General features: G+C 39.1%; 1 protein-coding gene across 5 annotated transcripts in view; it reads left to right on the forward strand.

Moving 5' to 3' along the window:
• MYO3A (myosin IIIA) overlaps positions 1 to 22551 on the forward strand; it is a 272505-nt gene that overhangs the window by 247568 nt on the left and 2386 nt on the right. For 3 of the 5 annotated variants that reach the window (XM_065520424.1, XM_065520426.1, XM_065520425.1), the window contains 3 exons: positions 6011 to 6117; positions 14027 to 14067; positions 15771 to 15914. In XM_065520424.1, coding sequence (XP_065376496.1) covers positions 6011 to 6117; positions 14027 to 14067; positions 15771 to 15914 — 292 coding nt within the window. Of the gene's footprint in view, positions 1 to 6010; positions 6118 to 14026; positions 14068 to 15770; positions 15915 to 22551 lie in introns of those variants that run through there. The other 2 variants (XM_045399709.2, XM_074001254.1) reach the window with 2 other exon arrangements.

Here is a 22551-nt window from a genome sequence, read left to right on the forward strand (position 1 = left end):
TTCGATGCATTTTGATTTTTAAATCTCCATAATATACACACACCAACATGCATATTTATAATTTTACATCAATGCTACCATACCATACACTCCAGGATTCTTTTCTGTTGTTGTTTGTTTGTTTTTGAGATGGAGTCTTGCTCTGGTGCCCAGACTGGAGTGCAGTGGCACAGTCTCAGCTCACTGCAACCTCTGCCCCCTGGGTTCAAGTGATCCTCCTGCCTCAGCCTCCCTAGTAGCTGGGATTACAGGCGTGTGCCACCATGCCCTGTAATTTTTGTATTTTTAGTAGAGATGGGGTTTCACCATGTTGGCCAGGCTTGTCTCGAACTCCTGACCTCAGGTAATCCACCCGCCTTGGCCTCTCAGAGTGCTGGGATTACAGGTGTGAGCCACTGCACACAGCCCATTCCAGGATTATTATTTAATGTAGTGTTTTGTTTTCTTTTTCTCTTTTTTTTTTCCTGTTTCCTCCCCTGTGTTCCCCTTCTCAACCCACATTACTCACTCCCAACCAAGGGAACTCTTATTATAGAACATGCATTTTTTTCATATTTTTTGCAGATGTGCATACATGTAGGTATATATACATAACAGAGATTTTCATCATTGTTTTATATAAATAGGATCATAGTATGATCATAATATAAACACTTAAGCAACTTGCTTTTCTCAATACCTTTGCAGGAATCCCTGCACATCAACTAGTATAGCTGTAATTTATTCTTTTTAATGGCTGCATAATCCTGTATTTGTGAATCACAATAATTATATAACCTTTTCCCTATTGTTAGATATTCTCTTTGTTTCCATTTTTTGCTACGATGAAAAATGTTACAGTAAATATCTTTGAAAATGTACCTGTACACTGGGATAAATCCCCAGTGATGAAGTTATTGAGTTGCAAGATGTTTTTGGTTTTAATAGATTGCTTTCATAAAAGGCTCTAGAAATTGACATGTCCTTCAACAATTTGGGAGCATACACTTGTCCTGACCTCCTGTCCATCAGTGATATCCTTCTTTTTAATCTTTGCTAATGTGTCTGGAGTAAAATCATATCTAATTTTAATTTATATTCTCTTATCTGCTAGTAAATTCAGGTGCCTTCCCATGCTTATTTGCTTTTTGGATTTGCGCATCTTGAATTTTCTACTTAAATCTTTTGCTCACTTTTCTGTTGGTCTATATTTTTGGTAGTCATTTGTTAGCACTCTTTGCATATTAAAAATATGAACCCTTTATATCTGTGTTGCAAATATAGCCTTCCAAGTCTATCATGTGTCTTTTGACTTTGTTGCCAAATAAAAGTTTTTGCCTATATTTAATAGGCAAATATGTCTATATTTTTATGATTTCTGAATTTTGATTAAAACATTCATGCCCCTAGATTGCTCATGAATTATCCCTGATTTTCTTCCAAGAGCTTTATTATTTCTTTTATTTATATTAATCTTTAAAGCATCAGAAATTTATTTTTATATGTGATGAGAATGGTGATCCAGTTCACAGAAGTATATTAATATTTACTATTCACTTAGCACTACATCTCTAAGCTGAAATGAAATCACAATCTTTGCATCTCCAAACACTACCACATGTAGATCACCAATGAAATGACACAAGGACATCAAAACCTAAGTCATGATCCCCACCATCTAGAGACTTCTGGTTCCACTATTTAAAAAAAAAAAAAATCACAGCAAAAAATAGTAAGCAGCAAGACATATGGGATTAGGTTCTATGTTAGTTTTCCAGGGCTGCCATAACAAAGTACCATAGACTGAGTGACTTAAACAGCAGAAACTTACTTTCCCACAGTTCTGGAGGCTAGAAGTTCAAAATCAAGGTGTCAACAAGGTCGTTTTCCTCTGAGGCCTTTTTCCTTGCCTTTAGATGGTCATCTTCTCATGGTCTTCTATTTGTGTGTGTCTGTCTTCATCTCCTGTTCTTTTAAGGACAGCAGTCACATTAGATTGGGACCCACTTTAATGACATCATTTTAACTTATTTACCTTGCTAAAGACCCTATCTCCAAACACAGTCACATTCTGAGGTATTGGAGGTTAAGATTTCAACATGTGAATTTTGAGATGACACAATTCAGCCTGTACCAGGTTTAAAATGGCTTGTGCATCTAGCAAGTACCATTTATGCTCAATGAGAGAGAGATCACTGGGGAGTCAGTGAAAACTTCATTAAAGAGATAGGATTGAAGGTGGACATTGAACAAGCTTAAGATTTCAGTAAGTCTATGAAAAGCTTTTCTATGAGAAGGTGAGAAAAAGCAAAGTTACAGCTATAAACATTGTCTATCAGGGTTTCAGTGAGACAACTGGACTGACAAGAGGAGAAAGTTCATTTGGGGGGAAATGGGAGATAAAATTGAAATTGCTAAGATTGTAAATAACCTGGAGTCAGAAGTTTAAACTTGATGAAGAAGGGAAAAAGAGGCATCATCATAAATTTTTGAAACTTGAAATTTCACAATTAAAGTGGTATTTAAGAAAGGAAAATCTGGGCCAGGTGTGGTGGCTCACGCCTGTAATCCCAACACTTTGGGAGGCTGAGGCGAGCAGATGATCTGAGGTCAGGAGTTCGAGACCAGGCTTGCCAACATGCCGAAACCCCATCCCTATTAAAAATACAAAAATTAGCTGGGCGCGGTGGCAAGCACCTGTAGTCCCAGCTCCGCGGGAGGCTGAGGCAGGAGAATCACTTGAACCAGGGAGGCAGAGGTTGCAGTGAGCCAAGATTGTGCCATTGCACTCCAGCCTGGGAGACAGAGCAAGACTCCATCTCAAAAAAAAAAGAAAAAAGAAAAAGAAAGGAAAATATGGTTTCCATTTGTGAGATAAAGCATAGAAACCATATTAAGACTCTACCACAGTTATTAAATGAGTCGTTTCATCCAGAGTGATTGCAATGGCAAATGAAACTAAGTGGTGGATGAATATTAGATATTTCAAAGGATGTGTCAAAACAATGGACAGAAATTAATGATTGCTTGTCTGTAGGAAATGAAGAAGAGACACACGGCAAAGGTGATATCCATGTTTTCAACCTGGGAAGCAGGAATAATGCTGCCATTGAGGTTGTAGTGTATAGAATCTTAGATGGAGAAGAATGATGACTGCAGGTTCATTTGAGTCTGAGAGAGAAGTATTCAGTAAGGAGTAAGAAATTAGGGCAGGAGCTCCTGTGGGATGGGAGGGTCAGACCTGAGGTGTGCATTAGGAACACCGGAAATTGCCAGGACCTGAGGAAAGGATGATTCAATCCATGAGGCAAGGGGAAGATCACTTAGTCATCTAGCAAACTTATATTAAGCACTTACTGTGTGTCAAGTATTTTTTATAAGTACTGGGAATACAAAGAAAAATAAGATAAGGCACCTGCCTTCAGAAACTTTATCCTGAGTCATGAAGACGAGGGGTGTTTAATAATGCTTAATGAAGAAGGGTCAGAGACAACAGGGACAGATAAAGGACCTTTGGATTTGTTGGTGAAAAGGACCCTTCACCATCTATTAAGTTGTTGCAAAGGGAATTGCGGTTTTTGCCATTACTTTTAATTTGTCATTACTTTTAATGGCAAAAAACGCAATTCCCTTTGCAACAACCTAATAGAAAGCATTTTCAATAGAGAAATCAGATTGAATGGGGGAACATTTGATGATAAAATGAACACAAGATCAATAATGCCTTTATTCCCAGAACCTTTTTTTTGTTTTCACTCTCTTGGCAATTATTCAGCTTCTTGGCCATCTTCATTTTAATTAATTTGTATTATGATAATAATGTTCTGATATTTCAATTCAGATTTTAAATAATATTAAAGCCAAGTAAAAATTTAGTCACACACCACATTCATGTTTCTAAAAATATTAAGAATATCTAATAACTTATACCATATTTGTATGTATCTTGCCATTCAGATTCAAATGAGTAATATAAATGGATATGACAAATGCATTTTGAAATGATAAACCTTTGCAAGAGCCAATAGAATCTATTTAATAATCAGCACTGGGAGAGAGGATAATGAGAAGGAAAAAATAAAAGACCACTATTTATGGTGGTGGCAAGAATTCAGGCCTTACCATCTTTCCTCGTGCCTGTGACAGTCTAAGATGGATCCAGAAATGACTCAGATATTTGGACTCTTTCCACCTCCTCCATCTATTCCTTGAGGAAGGGAGAGATTGGGAGATGAACCTCTAGGGATGGGTCAGACAAATGCTTTGTCTATTACTAATCTGTAATAACATGGTTGCATTGACAAATATCTCTTTTTGTTTTATTCATAAAAGGACAGCAATGTATGATTGCTGAGGTTTCTCTGAGGAGCATTGTTCCATGCACTACACCTCTATGAAGTACCCCCGATTAGCTGATCCCCTTTGTCACCCAGAAATTTCTCATACCTTTTGGAATGAATGAGCTGGATAATGTCAGAATATGAATGCTGCTGTGATCAGTATCTTCACCTAGTGGGCTGGTCAGGGAACTAGAAAGTTAGACATCTATGAGTCTTTCACCATTGGTTGAAGACACTTGCCAGTCACAGTTGTTTACATATAATAAATATAAATATTCTTCTATTTGATTAGTGTAGTTTGGGACAGCTCTGTTTCTCTGTGTATTTCAACATCTGGGGATTAGGAATCATCACTGCTCCTTTACTGTATGCAAGAATGAGCTATTACTGCTTTTAAAGTCCTACCTAGAAATATGTGTTCAGGTGTATTGAATGAAGCTTTCCAATAAGTACCACACCCAACTCACACTTCTATCCTGATCTATCTGTCGAGCAGACATTCTTGCACAAACAGAGTCTGTGGATGGAGTTGTCAAGAATCATGAAAAAAACAGAAATATTTAGTGAGGTCTATTAGCTCTGTAAATATAAAGCCACTTGTAATGAACATGAACATCAAAGTGTACAGATCACCAGAAGCTCTGACAGTGTTGTTCCAGGTTTGAGATCTTGGCTGTATTAACAGAAAGAGTAGGAAAAGATGACAAAATTTATTCTTCCTTTGTCACTCTTTTAATGTCAAATCTAAAAATGCTACTGGTTTGAGGTCCTAAATTTTGGAGAAAGAACAGATTAGGCTTTTGAGAAAGAGTCAGCTCTGCAAATGAGCAGTCTCTTCATTTGGAGCCATAACATATGAGGCGGTCCTTAAAAATGCAGATCATGCAGTGCTTGGGTAGATGGGTCACCACGCGAGGCTGACACACGGGGGAGGGAAGGGGCAGAAGAGGTTCTGTAAGCATAACATTGCTTTCTAAATTGTTTTTCTGGTAGCTTTGACCCCTGACGTCATCCATCCTCTGAACTGCTCTACTCAATTCCACATGACCCAACTATTCTTTTTCTTTCTTCCTTCCTTCCTTCCTTTCTTTTTTTTCTTTTCTTTCTTTCTTCTTTCTCTTTCTTTCTTTCGTCTTTCTCTCTCTCTCTCTTTTCTTTTTTTTTGACAGAGTTTTGTTCTTGTCACCCAGGCTGGAGTGCAGTGGTGCAGTCTCGGCTCATTGCAACCTCTGCCTCCCAGGTTCAAGCGATTCTCCTGCCTCAGCCTCACAAGTAGCTGGGATTACAGGTGCCTGCCACCACGCCTAATTTTTTTGTATTTTTAGTAGAGATGGGTTTTCATCATGTTGGCCAGGTTGGTCTTGAACTCCTGACCTCAAGTGATCTGCCCGCCTCGGCCTCCCAAAATGCTGGGATACAGGCGTGAGCCACTGCACCCAGCTGCATTGTTTTTCTTTTCCTTCCTCTTGTTTTCTTCCCCTTGGCTCTCAAAGTCCTAGACCACCAGACAACTAGAGGAAAGCACATGGTAAGGAGTAGGATAGGGCTGGTTGTGCAGCAAAAGTATTTCCTTTTTCTCCAGCCTTAGCCTCAGTCATAGGTATATAATTTCTTATTTATCCCAAAAGGAAAACATCACTTGATAATAGTCTTTGTAATTGAATACTTGTTTATGATCACCTTTCTTATAGGTATCTCTAAAGGAGAGGAGCCAAAAATATTGAGACCCCCAAGACGACCCCGGAAACCCAAAACATTAAATAACCCTGAAGACTCCACATACTATTATCTACTACATGTAAGTGGCTCAGTCTTACTATCAGATGGGAGCCATCACATCTACTAATGGCCAGTGTGAAAACTGTGGCTAGATTAGGCCAGGCACAAAGGAAGGCCTGGCAGGAAAGAGAGGCCTTAGTCTCCTCTTCAGTCCCCTCGCTGGCTGGGGATCTGGGCACTTTGATCTCTTCCAGCCCTTCTTCCTCACATTCCAGCCTCTCCCATAGTAGTACCCACCACATCCTCCTTGAAACTTTCTCTGCTAGTCCATTAATATGAACTGATATGAAAATATCAACTCAGAAAGAGAAACCCATCATAGCAGGAGCTCTCTAGAGAGGGGCCCTGGTGTAAATGGGTGGGTTTTGGTGAAACTAGAAGAAAACGAAAGAAGGGGAGAAACAGGCATTTATTAAGCATCTTTCAAATTCCAGGCCTAGAATAAGGCTCGTTCACATCCACTGTGATAGCTAATCCTGGAAATATCCCTGAACGTATTATCCATATCTCTCAGATCAGGATTCCAAGACACAGATAAGCATGCCTTAGCTGCCAGGCCATTCATTTTATTGAGGTCTTCTGACCCCACAGCTCCTGCTCACTAACAGCATGAGGACTCTTTGGCATCGCCCCTGATAGCCTGACCTTCTTCTCATGTTCCTGTTCTCCATGAATGCCACTGTCATCCATATGGTCTCCTAAACCAAGAACCTGGGAGTCATTCTGGCTTTTGTCCTCTCTCTCATACCTGTGATCCATCAGTGGCTCTAAAGTGTGACTTCTACCTGCAAAAGCTTATTCCAACTCATTTCCCCCACTAACCTCACAGCAACTTCCATATTTCAGACCATCATCATTTCCCACTCTGGAGTATTTCAGGTACCACATAACTGTCTTAACTGCATCCTCTCCAGCCTGCCCCTGAAAATGTCTTTAAACCGTACCTCTGAGCATGCTCCTCCCTTAATTGTTCCTTTAATGGCTCAGCAACTCCTTCAGGATGAGGTCCTAATTCCTTCCAAGGCCTTCTTCCTGCGACCCACGACTGCTCTTCAGCCTCTTTTCTTGCCCTCTTCTTGTCCTTGAGCCATAGTGAACTGCTTGAAACTGCTGGTGAGCTGCATTCTCTCATGCTCCTGAGGCCTTTCGCACCCACTGGCCGGTCCCTCCATTTGCAATATTTATTCACTCTTCCGCTCCGCACTGCCACAGTGAGAAAGCAGCACTCCCCTATGCCCTGGAGAACCCAGAGGATGTGTCGAAACCCAGAGAATCAGTTGGAAATAAGTCTCCCACCTCGCAGGCAGAAAATGAAGCTCACATTTGACCTCCAAGTTAGCCAGTCTTCTCTAGTTCTTTCCCTTCTCTCTAGTGATTTATTTTCAGTTTCCACAGAGGGTTGCCTGTGGAAACCCATTCTCTTCCCCACTCATTTCCTTTAGACAATCCCATTAGCTACTACGACCTCAGTGACTGCTGATTTCTGAATCTTTATCGCTGGCTTAGCTCTCTCTGTAGCTCCAGCCTCAAATATCAAACTACCTAATGTTCGTTTTGCATATTCTACATGGATATGTACAAGCATCCATGTATACATATATAGAGACACATACACACACATACACATCCATACATGGGCGCACACACTCACAGCTTTGTTGAGATATAAATCTCATGCCATACAATTCACCCACCTTAATATACATTAAATGGTTTTTAGTACAATAATTTAATCACAATCAATTTACAACATTTTCATCACCTTAAAAAGAGCCCCATTAGAAGTCACTTTCCACTCCCACCCCCCTGCCCCAAGCCCTAGGCAATCACCAATCTAGTTTTCTGTTTCTGTAGATTTGCCTATTCTGGACATTTCCTATAAATAGAATCACACAATATGTGGTCTTTTATGAATACTCAACTAATTTTACAAGCCAGTAATCTGACTATTACCTTGACTTCTCCCTTGTTCTCATCTTCCGTATTCAAAAATCTAAATCCAAATATCTCAAGTTTCTATTTCTCTCCATGCTCTGTGCTAATACCCTCTTCCAGGCCAGAGTGTCTTGTCAGTATTTCTGAGTCACTCCTCTTACTGGTCCCTTGGTCTTGTTTTTCCTCTTCTAATTCATATATTTTCCACACTGTAGCCACAGCTGTATTTCTAAAATTAATATCCAATTATACTATCCTCCCATTGATGGAACTTTTCTGTTACTTCCCACTGTCCTAAGATATGAAGGCCTGTCAAAATCTGGGCCCTGCTCACCCTGTCCAGCCTCCGTGCTTGATATTCATTCATTCACCCCTCCAAACTCTCCACTCCAGCCCTTCCTCCCCAGTAACCTGCACTCTCCACTTCAAATTGTCCACAAACATTTGTCCTTGGACATGCCCTTTTCTCAGCCTAAAACCACATCCTCTTTCTCTTCTCATCTTTCACGATCAAAACACCCTCAGCCTAGATGTCTTTTTCTTCAGGAAACCTTCTTGTCACTCCCAAATCCCAAGAGAGCTCTTCCTATATCCTCCCTAAGAAGCCCATACTTCCCTTTTATGACACTTTATCATGCCAAAGAGGGATTGGTGTGGCTTCCACGAGGTCAAGGAGTTTGTCTATTGCATTCAACCTGACACATAGCAGGCATGCAATAAACATGTGTTGTACAAATAAGAGCAATGAAATAAAAGAATGAAAAGCAAATAGGAGTAAATTGAGAAAAATCTAAAATTCCAGATACCTGCCTTTGACAGTCACTTTATAGGAAGCCGATTAAGAAATGAAATTGATTTTTTTCTGTGCTGCTCAAATAATTTAAAAAGCAGCAAATAGTCTGACATTTGTTTATGCAGTTAAATAGAACAGCAGAAACAAGATCAGAAATTACCAAACATTCCCCATTAACCCTGAGTTTATGTAGTAAATGATACTCAATGGTCTTTATTAAGTGCAACTGAAATGACAAGTGACTGTGATGGCTTCAACAGCAGATACTGTTCCCAGTATGAGAAATTGTAAAAGACCTTAACAGAAGTGAAACATGTATTACTAACAACCAGTGAGAACTGTGGAGCAAATTCTGAGCCTCATAAATGAGTTCCATCCCCAAGAAGCTTACTTTGTCATCACACTGTTATTTTTAAGTGACTATATTTCCATACATCCTAAGTTATTAGGGAATAGGATCCTTTTTTATAACTCTGACTTTGAAATCTATGGCTTCAATGAAAAATAAAACAGAAAAGGAGTATGTTATTATAAGTGAAAAGATACCATGTGTTCCTATTTCTCTGGCCCTTCCCAGGATTTGAGGCATCACACATAGTGAAAAGTGTGGCTGTAATGAGGTCCCACTCCCTTTAACCACCAAACACTTTCTGTAACTTTAAATGGTTTTCATGAAAGTCTTTCTAAAATATACTGTCTATTTTAAACCCTTTCTTGATGACCCAGGGTCACTTCAGTGAATGAAAATATTTTTTTATTTTTTTAATGTTTTATTTTTCATTTTTATGGATACATACTAGTTGTACATATTTATGGAATACATGTGGTATTTCAATACAAGCATACAATGTGTAACGATCAAACAGGGTAACTGGAGTATCCATCATCTCAAGCATTTATTTCTTTGTGTTAGGGACATCCCAATCCCACCGTTTTAGTTATTTTGAAATATACAATACATTATTGTGAACTTTCATTGTAGCACTATTCAAAATGTTTGTACTTGATTCATGTTACTGAAACACCAGGGGTTTGGCTGAGGTCCGGCTGCACGCCGCACAGAAAGCCAATCACTGAACGGAATATTGCCAAAGAAGAAGGCCTTAATCAGGTGCTGCAGCCCAAGAGCTGCGAGCTCGGTCTCAAATCCATCTCCCTTACTGACTAACGCCAGGGATTTATATAGCAGAGAGGAAATGTAACAACGTTTAAGAAAACAAGAACTGGGGAGGGGCAAGGAAGCAATCATGGTGAATGAGTGCAGTGTTGTGGTGAGTTTCAGTTCTTTTTTTGAGGAGCCTAAAGGTTACTTCCTGAGGAAGGAACTCAGATAAAACAAATAAAAGTTTCAAGCTTTAAGACCAGAAGGGTTAGTTTCTATGTTTATCAAAAAGAACAGTCTATGGGGCTATTGGTTTGGTTTCATTTGGATCTATACTTCCCAGAGAGGATCCCTGACTCCCGTGGCTAAGGCAGCACCCAATCTCTCTATCACTGGCCTGCTTCATTTTTCTCCAGTGAATTTTGCATTTTTTTGTTGTTATTGTCTCACTTTGTTGCCCAGGCTGGAATGCAGTGGCCTGATCTCAGCTCACTGCAACCTCTGCCTCCCGGGTTCAAGCGATTCTCCTGCCTTAGCCTCCCAAGTAGCTGGGATTACAGGCACCCGCTGTCTTGCCCCCCTAAATTTTTGTATTTTTAGTAAAGCCGGGATTTCACCATGTTGGCCAGGCTGGTCTCGACCTCCTGACCTCAGGTGATCTGCCCGCCTCGGCCTCCCAAAGTGCTGGAATTACAAGCGTGAGCCACCACACCCAGCCCTCTTAATTGCATTTATAAATATTTATTTATCTACTTATCTCCTATGTAACTTCCCCCTCTAAACTAGAAGCTCTATGGAGGCCTTTGCTCACTGTTAACAGCCATTGTCCTGAGAACACTGTGCAGCTAACATCGTAACTGGAAGACTCTTAAATAATAGACCCCTGTAGTACAGTACTCTCAGGGGCTGTTGAGTTGTAGAAAATTATTTCCTTTACATTTGCCCAACACAAACATCTCTGCTTTCAGTTGTTTGGCTATTTTTATAGTTTTTTGGTTTTTTTTTTTCTCCTTGGATGTCACTTCTTACAATGGTGATTCTGGCGGCCTTAACATCAGTATTGCCTCTTTCCTATGACTTGATGCTCTTTATCTCTTAGGTCCAGGAAATGCTGCTGCTGTGTCCAAAATAAGAGTAAGCCAAGCCGCAGAAGCGTGCCTGTGGTGAAGAGCATTAGTGGAGTGCGCATGGGCTGTTGTACTGCCTGAGCTAACACTCAAAGCCGTGCAGCATCAGCAAAAATGACTCAGGGCCAAGGTTCCTCAAAAAAACGAGTAATCGAACACAATCTTATCAGAGATCCCTTCCAATTTTATTATTCTTTCCAGTACTTTCCCTGAACTACAGCAGTAGCTAGTTTGGCCACTCCAAAGTCTTTTTCTTCCTGACTTCAACGTTTTAGCTCCTTTTTCATCCATCTTAATAAAGAAATTGGTAGTGTATTACCAAAAGGAAAGTAAGATTGTGCTCACTATGGTGTAATGGATATGAATTTTAACGTTTTTGTCATAAAACATATTTCTTTATGACGGGTGGGGCTGGAGGGGGAGTGCAATGTTCCTGATTAAGGAACAGGTTCTTCAAAGTCTTCAGAGCTAAGACACTACTCTTTTAAAGGCCTCCTCAAGAAACACCCAAGCCAGAAAATCTATGTGAGTCATGTTTGTCTCCTCTTTCTTTCTTTTCTCTACACTGGTTCTATAAGAAACTGCCATGGGACATTTGCTTCTTTATTTTCATTTCAAATTTCAAGTTTTTAATTTGTAATTTCAAAACTATAATTGAAAACATTGTACATCTTAGCAAAAAACGTCCCCGCTATAAAGTCCGTGTAATAAATTTCTTATAAAGTCCTCACCTTTGAGGAGTGGTATGCTTCCCTTTTCATGACAAAGGGTAGGGGTTATTGCATCATGCTCCCCTTTTAGCCCCAGCTGTTAGGAAAGTAAGAGACAAATGTAAGCCCCCATCTTAATGCACCTACTTCCTTTGCCTCCTTTGTTTCTCATTTACAATTTCTACTTTATTACTTTGATTGTATAACGATTCTATTATGAGCCATCTTAAATAATTTTTGGAAAAATATATTATTGACTCACATTTCATGAGAATATTCTAACACAAGTCCACATGTAGTGGCTCACACCTGTAATCCCAGCACTTGCAGAGGCCGAGGTGGGTGGATCACTTGAGCTTAGGAGTTTGAGACCAGCCTGGGGAACATAGCGAAACCTTGTCACCACAAAAAATACAAAAATTACCCGGGCGTGATGGGTCATGACTATAGTCCCAGCTACAAGGATGGCTAAGGTGGGAGGATCACTTAAGCCCAGGAGGCAGAAGTTGCAGTGAGCCGAGATTGCACTGCTGCACTCCAGCCTGGGTCACAGAGCGAGATCCTGTCTCAAAAAAAAAAAAAAAAGAATATTCTAACACAGGCAAGAGTGAAAGAAGTCTGGACAATATGTCCTCTTCTAGGAATTCCTGTAACTGAAAACCAACTTATATACACGATATCTCAGAGGGAAGTGCTGATCTAGTATAAATAGGATCCTCACCAGCCTGAGAATTCAAGGGCAGAACATTATTTGAATCTTGGTTGTATAAAGGGGCATCCCTGTCATTCAACGTACTGCCATCACTTAAACATAACTATGAACTATAGACAATTGTTACTTAGAACAAAGGGGCTTTTTTTCAGGGAATGGATGAAGGAGGCAGGACCTCTGTAGGAAATCACTACCGAAGTGATGTTAGAACAGCAACAACCACCACAACAAACACCACCCAAATCCCAGAGATCATTAACTGAACTGCTAGTGGCCTCTGTTCCTATGCGGGCAATGTAATTTATTTGTAAGCACCTCTTAGCCTAGGGCATTGGATCAAGAATGTGAAGTGATAGGAAATGGGAGAACAGGAATGTAATTGATATCCTGCCCTTACATTATTTCCTGAATGGTCTCCTCCCAGACTTGATGCAAGGAAGCACTCACTTCTACCTCATCCACCTGTTAAAATGCCAACCAATAAGAATAGAAGAAACCATGAACTGTTCCACTCATCTACTATTTTAGAGTACAACAAATGATAAATCCTGAAAAAAAAAATGACTTACTATGTCTCTAAAAATACTGGGGGAAACCCTCAGTATTTATAAATCGTTATTAATTGCCATTTTTGTTATACAACACTTTTGTGGTGCCAGCCAACTTGATACCTGCTATAGGGTTTCCACAATTATAATATCTTCAGTTTGTTCAAGGTGAGTATGGTGTCTACTTTCTCAGCCTAAAAGACAAATATGCTGTGGCAGCATGTAAATATATGAGCTCAAATATATTGAAGTAGCACACACATAAAAATGCATTACTAATGCTACAGTGCGAAAGATAGTACTGGTTTGTATATAACGTGAAACTTATATACAAAGGACCATTTTGTTAATGTTCAAATTGAAGTATCAGTTAAAATATATCTAATTATTTCCATACTTGCATATCTTAATTTGTTCTGACCTTGATACATAAAGTCCTCAACTATGAAAACATTGTACAAATGAAAACATATATCATCTGTGCTGCTACGTTTATGTCATAAATGGGCTCCTATAGGTTTATGAAGTCACAATTCCATTCTTTTTGCGGACTGTTGCACCTGCCCTCCATAATCACCCATCTGTTTTACCTGCAGACAAAGAAGCAAGACATTCAAAGCAGCTTAATTAACCTGCTTCCATCGCAACTGCATTTGTAGTAGAGAAATGGGCTTCCCAGAAATTTTACAGTTGCTCCCGTTTGTAGTAAATAGATCTTATGTAACCTTGTCTATATTGATCACTGTGTGGGAAATACATTTTTCATATGGAATGCAAAGATTCATTTCAGTTTAGGTGTGGTAAAAAATAACCAGAAATTTATAATTAATAAAACTTGAGTGATTATATTTCTTTAAATTTTTAAAATATTGTATCTACTTGCTTATTTCTAACTTAATCTTTTAAAAGTAAATGTATTTACATATTAAGATTATAGTAATATATCAATTATATTAAGATCATAATAGTATATAGGTCTTTTGAATTCTTCTTTCCTTTAGAAGTCAATCCAAGAAGACAAACGAAGACCAAGGAAAGACAGGTAATTATTACTTCTCGATTCCAATCAGTCATCTTATTCAAACAAAAATCCATGTGTCCAAATTATGATTTAAAGTCACCTATTTTAGGCCGGGTGAGGTGGCTCACGCCTGTAATTCCAGCACTTTGGGAGGTCGAGACAGGTGGATCACGAGGTCAGGAGATCGAGACCATCCTGGCCAACACAGTGAAACCCGTCTCTACTAAAAATACAAAAAAAAAAAAAAAATTGCCAGGCGTAGTGGCGGGCACCCCTAGTCCCAGCTACTCCAGAGGCTGAGGCAGGAGAATGGCGTGAACCCGGGAGGCGGAGCTTGCAGTGAGCCGAGATCGCGCCACTGCACTCCAGCCGGGGCGACTGAGGGAGACTCTGTCTTTAAAAAAAAAAAAAAAAAAATATATATATATATATATATATATATATATATATATATATATCACCTATTTTATATGGATAAATTTGGAAAGTAATGTGCACTCAATACATTTACGTTACAAATATGTGATTTCTATATAATTTATAAGATCCTGCCTATTGGAAATCTGTTGAGCCAGCATAGCACTAAGAACTTAAATATGTTTTAAATGAATTGTACCCTCCCAATAATTTACTTTTCTTGTTCCATGGAATGGTTTTGCTTGGGCAATTTGAACATGCCTGTATTCATGAATTTTCTTTCCCCAAACTCCTTTTTGCTTTTTCTCCTTCTACACATGCTAAATCTTGCTGCTTGTAATTTTTATGGATTTGTTAAGAAGATAAGGTTCATGTTACCTGCAAGTATAGCACACTTAAATTCACATTATTCTCCTTTTCTTATATTTCCCACTGATATTTTACTCTTTTAATACTATATCACTGTTTTAATCAATGTTCACGTCAACCAATTTCCAGACAGTGAGTGCCAGGAACAAACAAGAGCGTTTCTATTCAGCGTGAGTGAACACAGTTCTTCATTTCTGAATCAGTGACATCCTGAAAGTCCTTTTTAAATTAGTATCTGTAATTTGAAAAGTGTGTTTTCCTGGAAACACTGTAGCACCTGGAGGTTTTCCAGTTCTACTTATTTACCTCTTAGGAAGTCCTGTCAGACTACAGATACTGAGCACCATAGGAACCAGACTGTGCCCTGAGTAGAACCAAGAATTAACATGGGCAAGGATGCACCCTTATGTGTATGTCACGTGTGGGTGTTAAAATCTAGCACAGAAATTAATCCACTAAAGAACAAAGAATAGAGAGAGGACAGAATGTTACTCATGAAGGAGGTAAATTAAGATCATATGTGTATCAATGTACTGAGGGCTGATAAAATTTGAAAATGCTGAGTGTTAGTACACAAAGGTGAGCTTTTCTGATAATGGCCTAAAGGACAGTAGTGACCGCTGATCTAGACTGGCCAAACCGAAACACTGCAATTACTGGCTGTCGTAGTAACCACTAGTTTGGTGCCAAGTTCAGTGCAATAGAACCAGGAAAATGTGCTCCCACAGCTAATGTTCTATTCAAGGTAAGATATGAAAGTTTTTCTTTTTACTTATGGGATATACTGTTTTTCCCACATTTCAAGACCTTCCATTTCTACTGACATGTGTATGTTACTCCTAAATTATAGTAAATAAAAGAAAAAGCAAGTATCCTATAAGTTTAAGTGAATAGAAAATTAGATTGATGCAATGGTGTGTTTATGTGTTCATTTACAGTCAGGGAAAATTATTAGATTTGGAAGATTTCTATTATAAGGAATTTTTGCCCAGTCGTTCTGGACCAAAGGAACATAGCCCTAGTTTAAGAGAACGAAGACCACAGCAAGAACTCCAGAATCAATGTATTAAGGCTAATGAAAGGTAAACAGCTAAACTTTAAAGTACAGCATTTACAGTTTTATACTTACAATTTCATTTCTTAAGATATTTCACTTTATATATAGATGAATGACAAAGCACTCTTACTGAATATTGCATCTTTTGAGTGATATAGTGTTTAAAAGTAACATCATGTACAGTGTTATGGTAGGGTAATCAGACACCTCCATTTTCCTAGCAAAAACTGAGTTTATACCTGTTTTCTTGATGTAATTATTAACAAAATCTCCTGTTATTTAATAAAAGTACTTCAGTTTGGATGATAAATTATTATATGGTCATCTAATTGTAAGTAATATATCATATCCAAAATCTATATTCGAGCTCAACCAATGTAATTTTAATTACTCATTGGTTTCTTAATTATGCTTGTTAATTTCTCAGAATCAATGATGTCAGACCCAAAAACATTTGAGAGAAAGATTCATAGAAAAATGCATATTTTGGCTTGAATTCTCACCTTGCCACCAACTTTCTGACATTAAGTAAATTATTTTGTAGCTTATTTCATACTTTGGGAATTTTTTTCTCCTTCCTCCCAAAATATGTGTGGAGTTTTGAGATCAGGGTACATAATAAAACAAACATGGCATATGAAAAATGGGAGTAATGACGGAAAACAAAAAGCTGTTCATCCAGAATTCTAAATGAATATCCTGTGAGCCTAGGGTCCTCAGAACCCTCACCCATTTTACAGCGTGACATGGTCGTTAAGAAAAGAAGTTTTAGAGTCACATGGTCTTAGGTTTGGTTCCTGATCCTGCTGCTTAGTTGTTGAATGACCTTGCTCATGTTGGCTGACCTCTTTAAGCTTCATTTCCATATCTGCAAAAGAATTTCCACCTGAACTATGATATTTGCCCTTTGCCTCCAAAAGATGTGCTCTTCCATCTTGGGATCCAGAACTGTAACATGTCGGAGCTTAGAGATGTTCTAGTTTAACCGCAGAGCTCTGTACAGAAGAACACCAAATGCCAGAAAGATTAAGTGATTTGCCCAAGGTCACACATTGAGTTAGTGAACTAAAATCCCAGATGTTCACTCCATGCCCATTTGCTTTTCACTGACTTACCTGCTTCCCATTTTAAAAGCTCACTCTGCCCCTTCTCCAATGTATCCTTCCCCTTCCCCGCACCGGCAGACACACGTCTGCTATGAAAGCATTCTATCCCTGCAATACTCCTGATGTAGACTAAGTGATGTCTATGGCTGTGTGTTTAGTATCCACTGGAATAAATGCTAGCAGCTAGCATTGTTGACTGCCTCTTTGTGCTAGGCACTATGCTATTGTCTCATTTAATCCTCACAGCAACCACATAAGGCAGTTACTGCCCCATTTTATAGATGAGGAGGCTAAGTCTACAAAGTTCAGTGACTGCAAAGAGTCACCTAGATGATAAGTTCATGGAGCCAGAATTTGAACACGGGGCTTTCTAAGTTTAGAGTTGACGGCCTTAACCATTACTCAGTATTTCCATCCTATGCAAAAGATCATGCTGGGCATTTGAAGAAGGGGTGGATAGAATAGTGCATAAGATGTGATCTTTACATCCAAGAGCTTAATGCTAGAGGAAAAGTATACTGATATAACAAAACTGAACAAGGTAACTCAGATAAGGTTTTTTTTCTAAACTAAGGAAGATTACAGAGACAAAACAGCCTTGACAGTATTCTGAATTTAAAATAGAAAACAAAAACCAAACAGCAGAATACTGCTATTGAAACAACTGGAGAAATTTGAGACTAAACTACATGTCAGAAGATGTCAGAACACAAAGAATATCGTTTTGTATATATACACGCACCAAGTATTGGCATTGCCCAAGAAAGACGGGGTAAGTCTGGGAGTAAGAGACAACAGCAATGGTGAATTGAGTGCCTTGTGATTTTTTTAATTGACAAATAAAACGTGTATAAACTTATGGTATAGAACACGTTTTAAGATATGTGTACATTGTGGAATGGCTCGATCATGCTAATTAAGATATGAATTACCTCACTTAGCTATCTTTTTTATGGTGAAAACACTTAAAATCTACCCTCAGCAGTTTTCAAGTATACATTATTATTAACTATAGTCACCATGTTGTACAATAGATCTCTTGAATTCATTCCTCCTGTCTAACTGACATTTTGTATCCTTTGACTGATCTATCCCCAGTCACCCGACCAGTCCTCTGGTAAACACTATTCTACTCACTGATCTGTGTGCTTGTCTTTTTTTCTTGGTTTCCACATATAAGTGAGATCACGCTATATTTGTCTTTCTGCACCTGACTTCTTTCACCTAGCACTCTGTCCTCCAGGTTCATTCATGTCGTTACAAATGGCAGGATTTCCTTCTTTTCTAAGGTGGAAGTGTGTTCCATTGTGTACATATACCACATGTTCCATTGTGTACATATACCACATGTTCATTATCCATTCATCCATTGATGGACTCTTAAGTTGATTCCATATCTTGACTCTTGTGAATAATGTTGCAATGAACAGCTGAGTGCAGATCTTTTTTTTTTTTTTTTTTTTTTTTTTGAGTGAGTCTCGCTCTGTCATCCAGGCTGGAGTACAGTGGCGCAATCTTGGTTCACTGCAACCTCTGCCTCCCAGGTTCAAGCAATTCTTCTGCCTCAGCCTCCTGAGTAGCTGGGATTACAGGCACGTGCCACCATGCCCGGCTAATTTTTATATTTTTGGTAGAGACACGGTTTCACCAGGTTGGCCAGGCTGGTCTCGAACTCCTGACCTCAATTGATCCACCCGCCGCGGCCTCCCACAGTGCTAGGATTACAGGCGTGAGCCACAGCGCCCAGCCCAGATCTCTTTTTAACATACGGATTTCATTTCCTTTGGATATATGCCCAGAAGTAGGATCATATTTTTTTTTATTTTCTTATTTATTTATGTATTTATTTTGAGACACAGTCTCGCTCTGTCACCCAGGCTGAAGTTCAATGGCATGATCTCAGCTCACTGCAACCTCCACCTCCCAGATTCAAGTGATTCTCCTGCCTCAGCTTCCCAAGTACCTGGGATTACAGGTGCCTGCCACCACAGCCATCTAATTTTTGTATTTTTAGTAGAGATGGGGTTTCGCCATGTTGGCCAGGCTGGTCTCAAATTCCTGACCTCGGGTGATCTGCCCACCTTGGCCTCCCAAAGTGCTGAGATTACAGGTATGAGCCACCGCGCCCAGCCTGTTTTTAATTTTTTGAGGAACTGCCATACTCTTTTCCATAGTGGCTGTACTAATTGACATTCCCACCAATGATGTGCAAGAGTTTCCCTTTTCTCCCCACCTTTGCCGACATTTGTAACCTTTCATCTTTTTTATAGTAACCATCCTAACAGGTGTGAGATGATATCTCATTGTATTTGTAATTTGCATTTCCCCTATGATTAGTGATATTGAGCATTTTTTCATATACGTGTTGACCATTTCTCAGTCTGCTTTTCAGAAATGTTTATTTGGGTCTTTTGCCCATTATTTAATTGGGTTATTTGAGGGTTGTTTTCTGTTTGGGTTTTTTTTTTTCTAAGTTGTATCAGTTGCTTCTATATTTTGGATATTAACCACTTTTTAGATATATAGTTTGCAAATATTTTCTCACATTTAAATGATTGTTTCTTCATTCTGTTGAATGTTTCCTCTGCTGTGCAGAAGCTTTTTTGTTTGATATAATCCCATTTGTCTATTTTTTGCTTTTGTGGCTAGTGCTTTTGAGATCATAGTCATTGCCCAGACGAATGCCATGGAGCTTTTCCCTTATAATTTGTTTCTTTTCTTTTCTCTTTTTAGGCAGCATCACATGAGCTAGCCCCTATATTTTCTTCTAGTAGTTTTGCAGTTTCATGTCTTATGTTTGAGTCTTTAATCCATTTGGGATTGATTTTTGTGTGTGAGATTGCTTTTTGTAAGTGAGATAACAATCTAATTTCATTCGTCTGCATGTGGACATGCAGTTTTTCCAACACCATTTATTGAAGAGACTGTCCTTTCCTCATTGTGTGTTTCTGGCATCTTTGTTGAAAATCAAATGATTGTAAATGTTGGATTTATTTCTGGGCTCTCTATTCTGTTCCATTGGTCTATGCATCTGTTCTTATGCCAGTACCATGCTGTTTTACTTACTATAGCTTTTTAATACAGTTTGAAATCAGGTAGTGTGATGTCTCCCAGATTTCTTCTTTTTGCTCAAGATAGCTTTGACTATTTGGGGTCTTCTGTGGTTCTATATAAATTATAGGATTGATTTTCCTATATTTGTGAAGACTGTCATTGGAATTTTGATAGAGATTCCATTGAATCTGTAGATTGCTTTGAGTAGTATGAGCATTTTACCAATATTAATTATTCTGATCTATGAACAGGGAATATCTTTCCACTTATTTGTGTCATCTGCAGTTTCATTCATCAGTGTTTTATACTTTTCAGTGTATAGGTATTTTACCTCCTTGGTTAAATTTATTCCTAAGTATTTTTTGTAGCTACTGTGAGATTGTTTTCTTGATTTTTTTGTTGTTGTTGTTGTTGATAGTTCATTGTTCTCATGGACTAAATGAATAAAAGCTGATGGCAGGCAATCGGTGATGAGAGAATGGCACTAGAGAAAAAGAGGACAACAAGAGGCTGACATCTGCTTGTCTCCTCTGAAGATGGGACCTAGTGGGGTCTCTGTTGGGCAGTGGTGAGAGATGTGGGGTGTTTAGGGCATAAGCAGGTTTTAATTATGGCAAAAAGATCAATGGAGGATGAAAAGGGGAAAATAAGATGGAACACAAGTGCCTCATTTAAGAGACAGGAGAATTGTGAAAGAAGCATGAACAAAAAAAGAGGCAAAAGGATACAAGGAGGAAAGCATAAGATTTGAGACCTATAGACCTGGGTTTGAATCTGCACTCCATTTCTTACTAGCCATAGCAACTAGGATCAGTCTGTTTTCTCATCTGCAAATTGAGAATAACAAGAATCTAAGGCCTTGCAGAGTTTTCCTTAGAATTAGAAATAATGTGTGTGATATACCTGGAAGATAGTTGACATTTAATATTCTTACAACAGAAATAAGCTGAATAGGTATGAAAATTCAAGTCAGTCACTCAAAAGAGGATGATCTGCTCCTTCAATACCCATCATGATGCTACTTGACCTTCCCTGTCAAGTATCCACTGGGCTCAGGGTGTCCTGAAAGACCTTGCCAAAGGTCTTTTTCTTTTTCTTTGCCTTTTAATTCCCTATTCAGAATGGACCAGGATAAAAGCATATTCCATCTGCAGGCCACATCCTAGACCTCTCCTTTCATCATTATTTTCATTCATTTGCATATATTTCCAATGGCCTTGCCCTCTCTCCTTCAATTATATTCAACTGGTAAACTCCAATGCTGAGTAAAATCAGAACAATTTAATCCCACTTAAAATTATGACCACACCTTAGGCAGGCCCTTAGTTACTTTGCAATATTACATTTCCCTAAAAATCCTTTATGCCACTTTCCCAGTCCATTCTTTCAAACTTCCTCTTCTCTCCTCAAACCCTCCAAAATTCCTGGCTCTCAGCTGACAACCTTCTTTTATAACAGTAGCAGATAACAGACACATGCTGAATCTATCCTACCACTTACCCATCTACTTCCCTCAGGATATTATGGATGACCTTTCCACCCTCCTAGCTAAAGTGAAACCTTCCCTTTGTGCACTAAATTCAAGTCCTATCACTGACTCAAGGGCATTGTCCTGCAATTGTCCCCTCTGTCTTCTGCACCTTGAATGTTTGTTCTCTTTACCAAATCATTTCTGGCAATTAGTGAACATGATGCATTCAGATCCATCATAAAATACACCCTTGACCCAATCCCCCCTTTACAACCACCCACTTTTTCTGCTCTTCAGTATAGTAAATAAATAAAACCTGAAAGAGTAATGATACTACCTCCTGCACATTCTTTCTTCCTATTATTTTGAGCCGCTCCACTCAGGTTTCCTCTCCCAGCATGACACTGAAATTGCCTCTGCCAAGGTCAACAGTGACCTCCGTTTTGCCATGCTCGGTGATTTTACACCTATGTTACTCATTTTTTCTTTAAGTACTTCATTCATTGGCCTTCAGGACAGCACTTCTCTTGGTTTGCCTCTTGCCTTACTGGCTGCTATTTCTCATTCTCCCTGCTGACTTTTCTCATTTCACTGATCTCTCAATAATGGAGTGTCCCAGTCCTTTGCTTTATCAACATGCACTCTCATGACCTTAAATATTGTCTGTGTACTTAAAATTCCTGGCCTGGCACTGTGGGTCATGCTTGTCATCCCAGCACTTTGGAAGGCTAAGACAGGAGGATCACTTGAGCCCAGAAGTTCAAGACCAGCCTGGATAGCATTAGTGGGATCCTGTCTCTACAAAAACATAAAAACAAAAAAAGTATCCAGGCGTAGTGGCTCACGCCTGTAGTCCCAGCTACTCAGGAAGCTGATGCTGGAGGATCAGTTGAGCTTTGGAGTTTGAGACTGCAAGTGAGGCTGTTATTGTACCACTTCACTTTAGCCTGGGTGACAGAGTGAGAGAGAGAGAGAGAAGGGAGGAAGGGAAGGAAGGAAGGAAGGAAAGAAGGAAGGAAGGAAAGAAGGAA

The sequence above is a fragment of the Macaca fascicularis genome, chromosome 9, assembly GCF_037993035.2.
Source record: "Macaca fascicularis isolate 582-1 chromosome 9, T2T-MFA8v1.1".
Taxonomy (NCBI): Eukaryota; Metazoa; Chordata; class Mammalia; order Primates; family Cercopithecidae; genus Macaca; species Macaca fascicularis.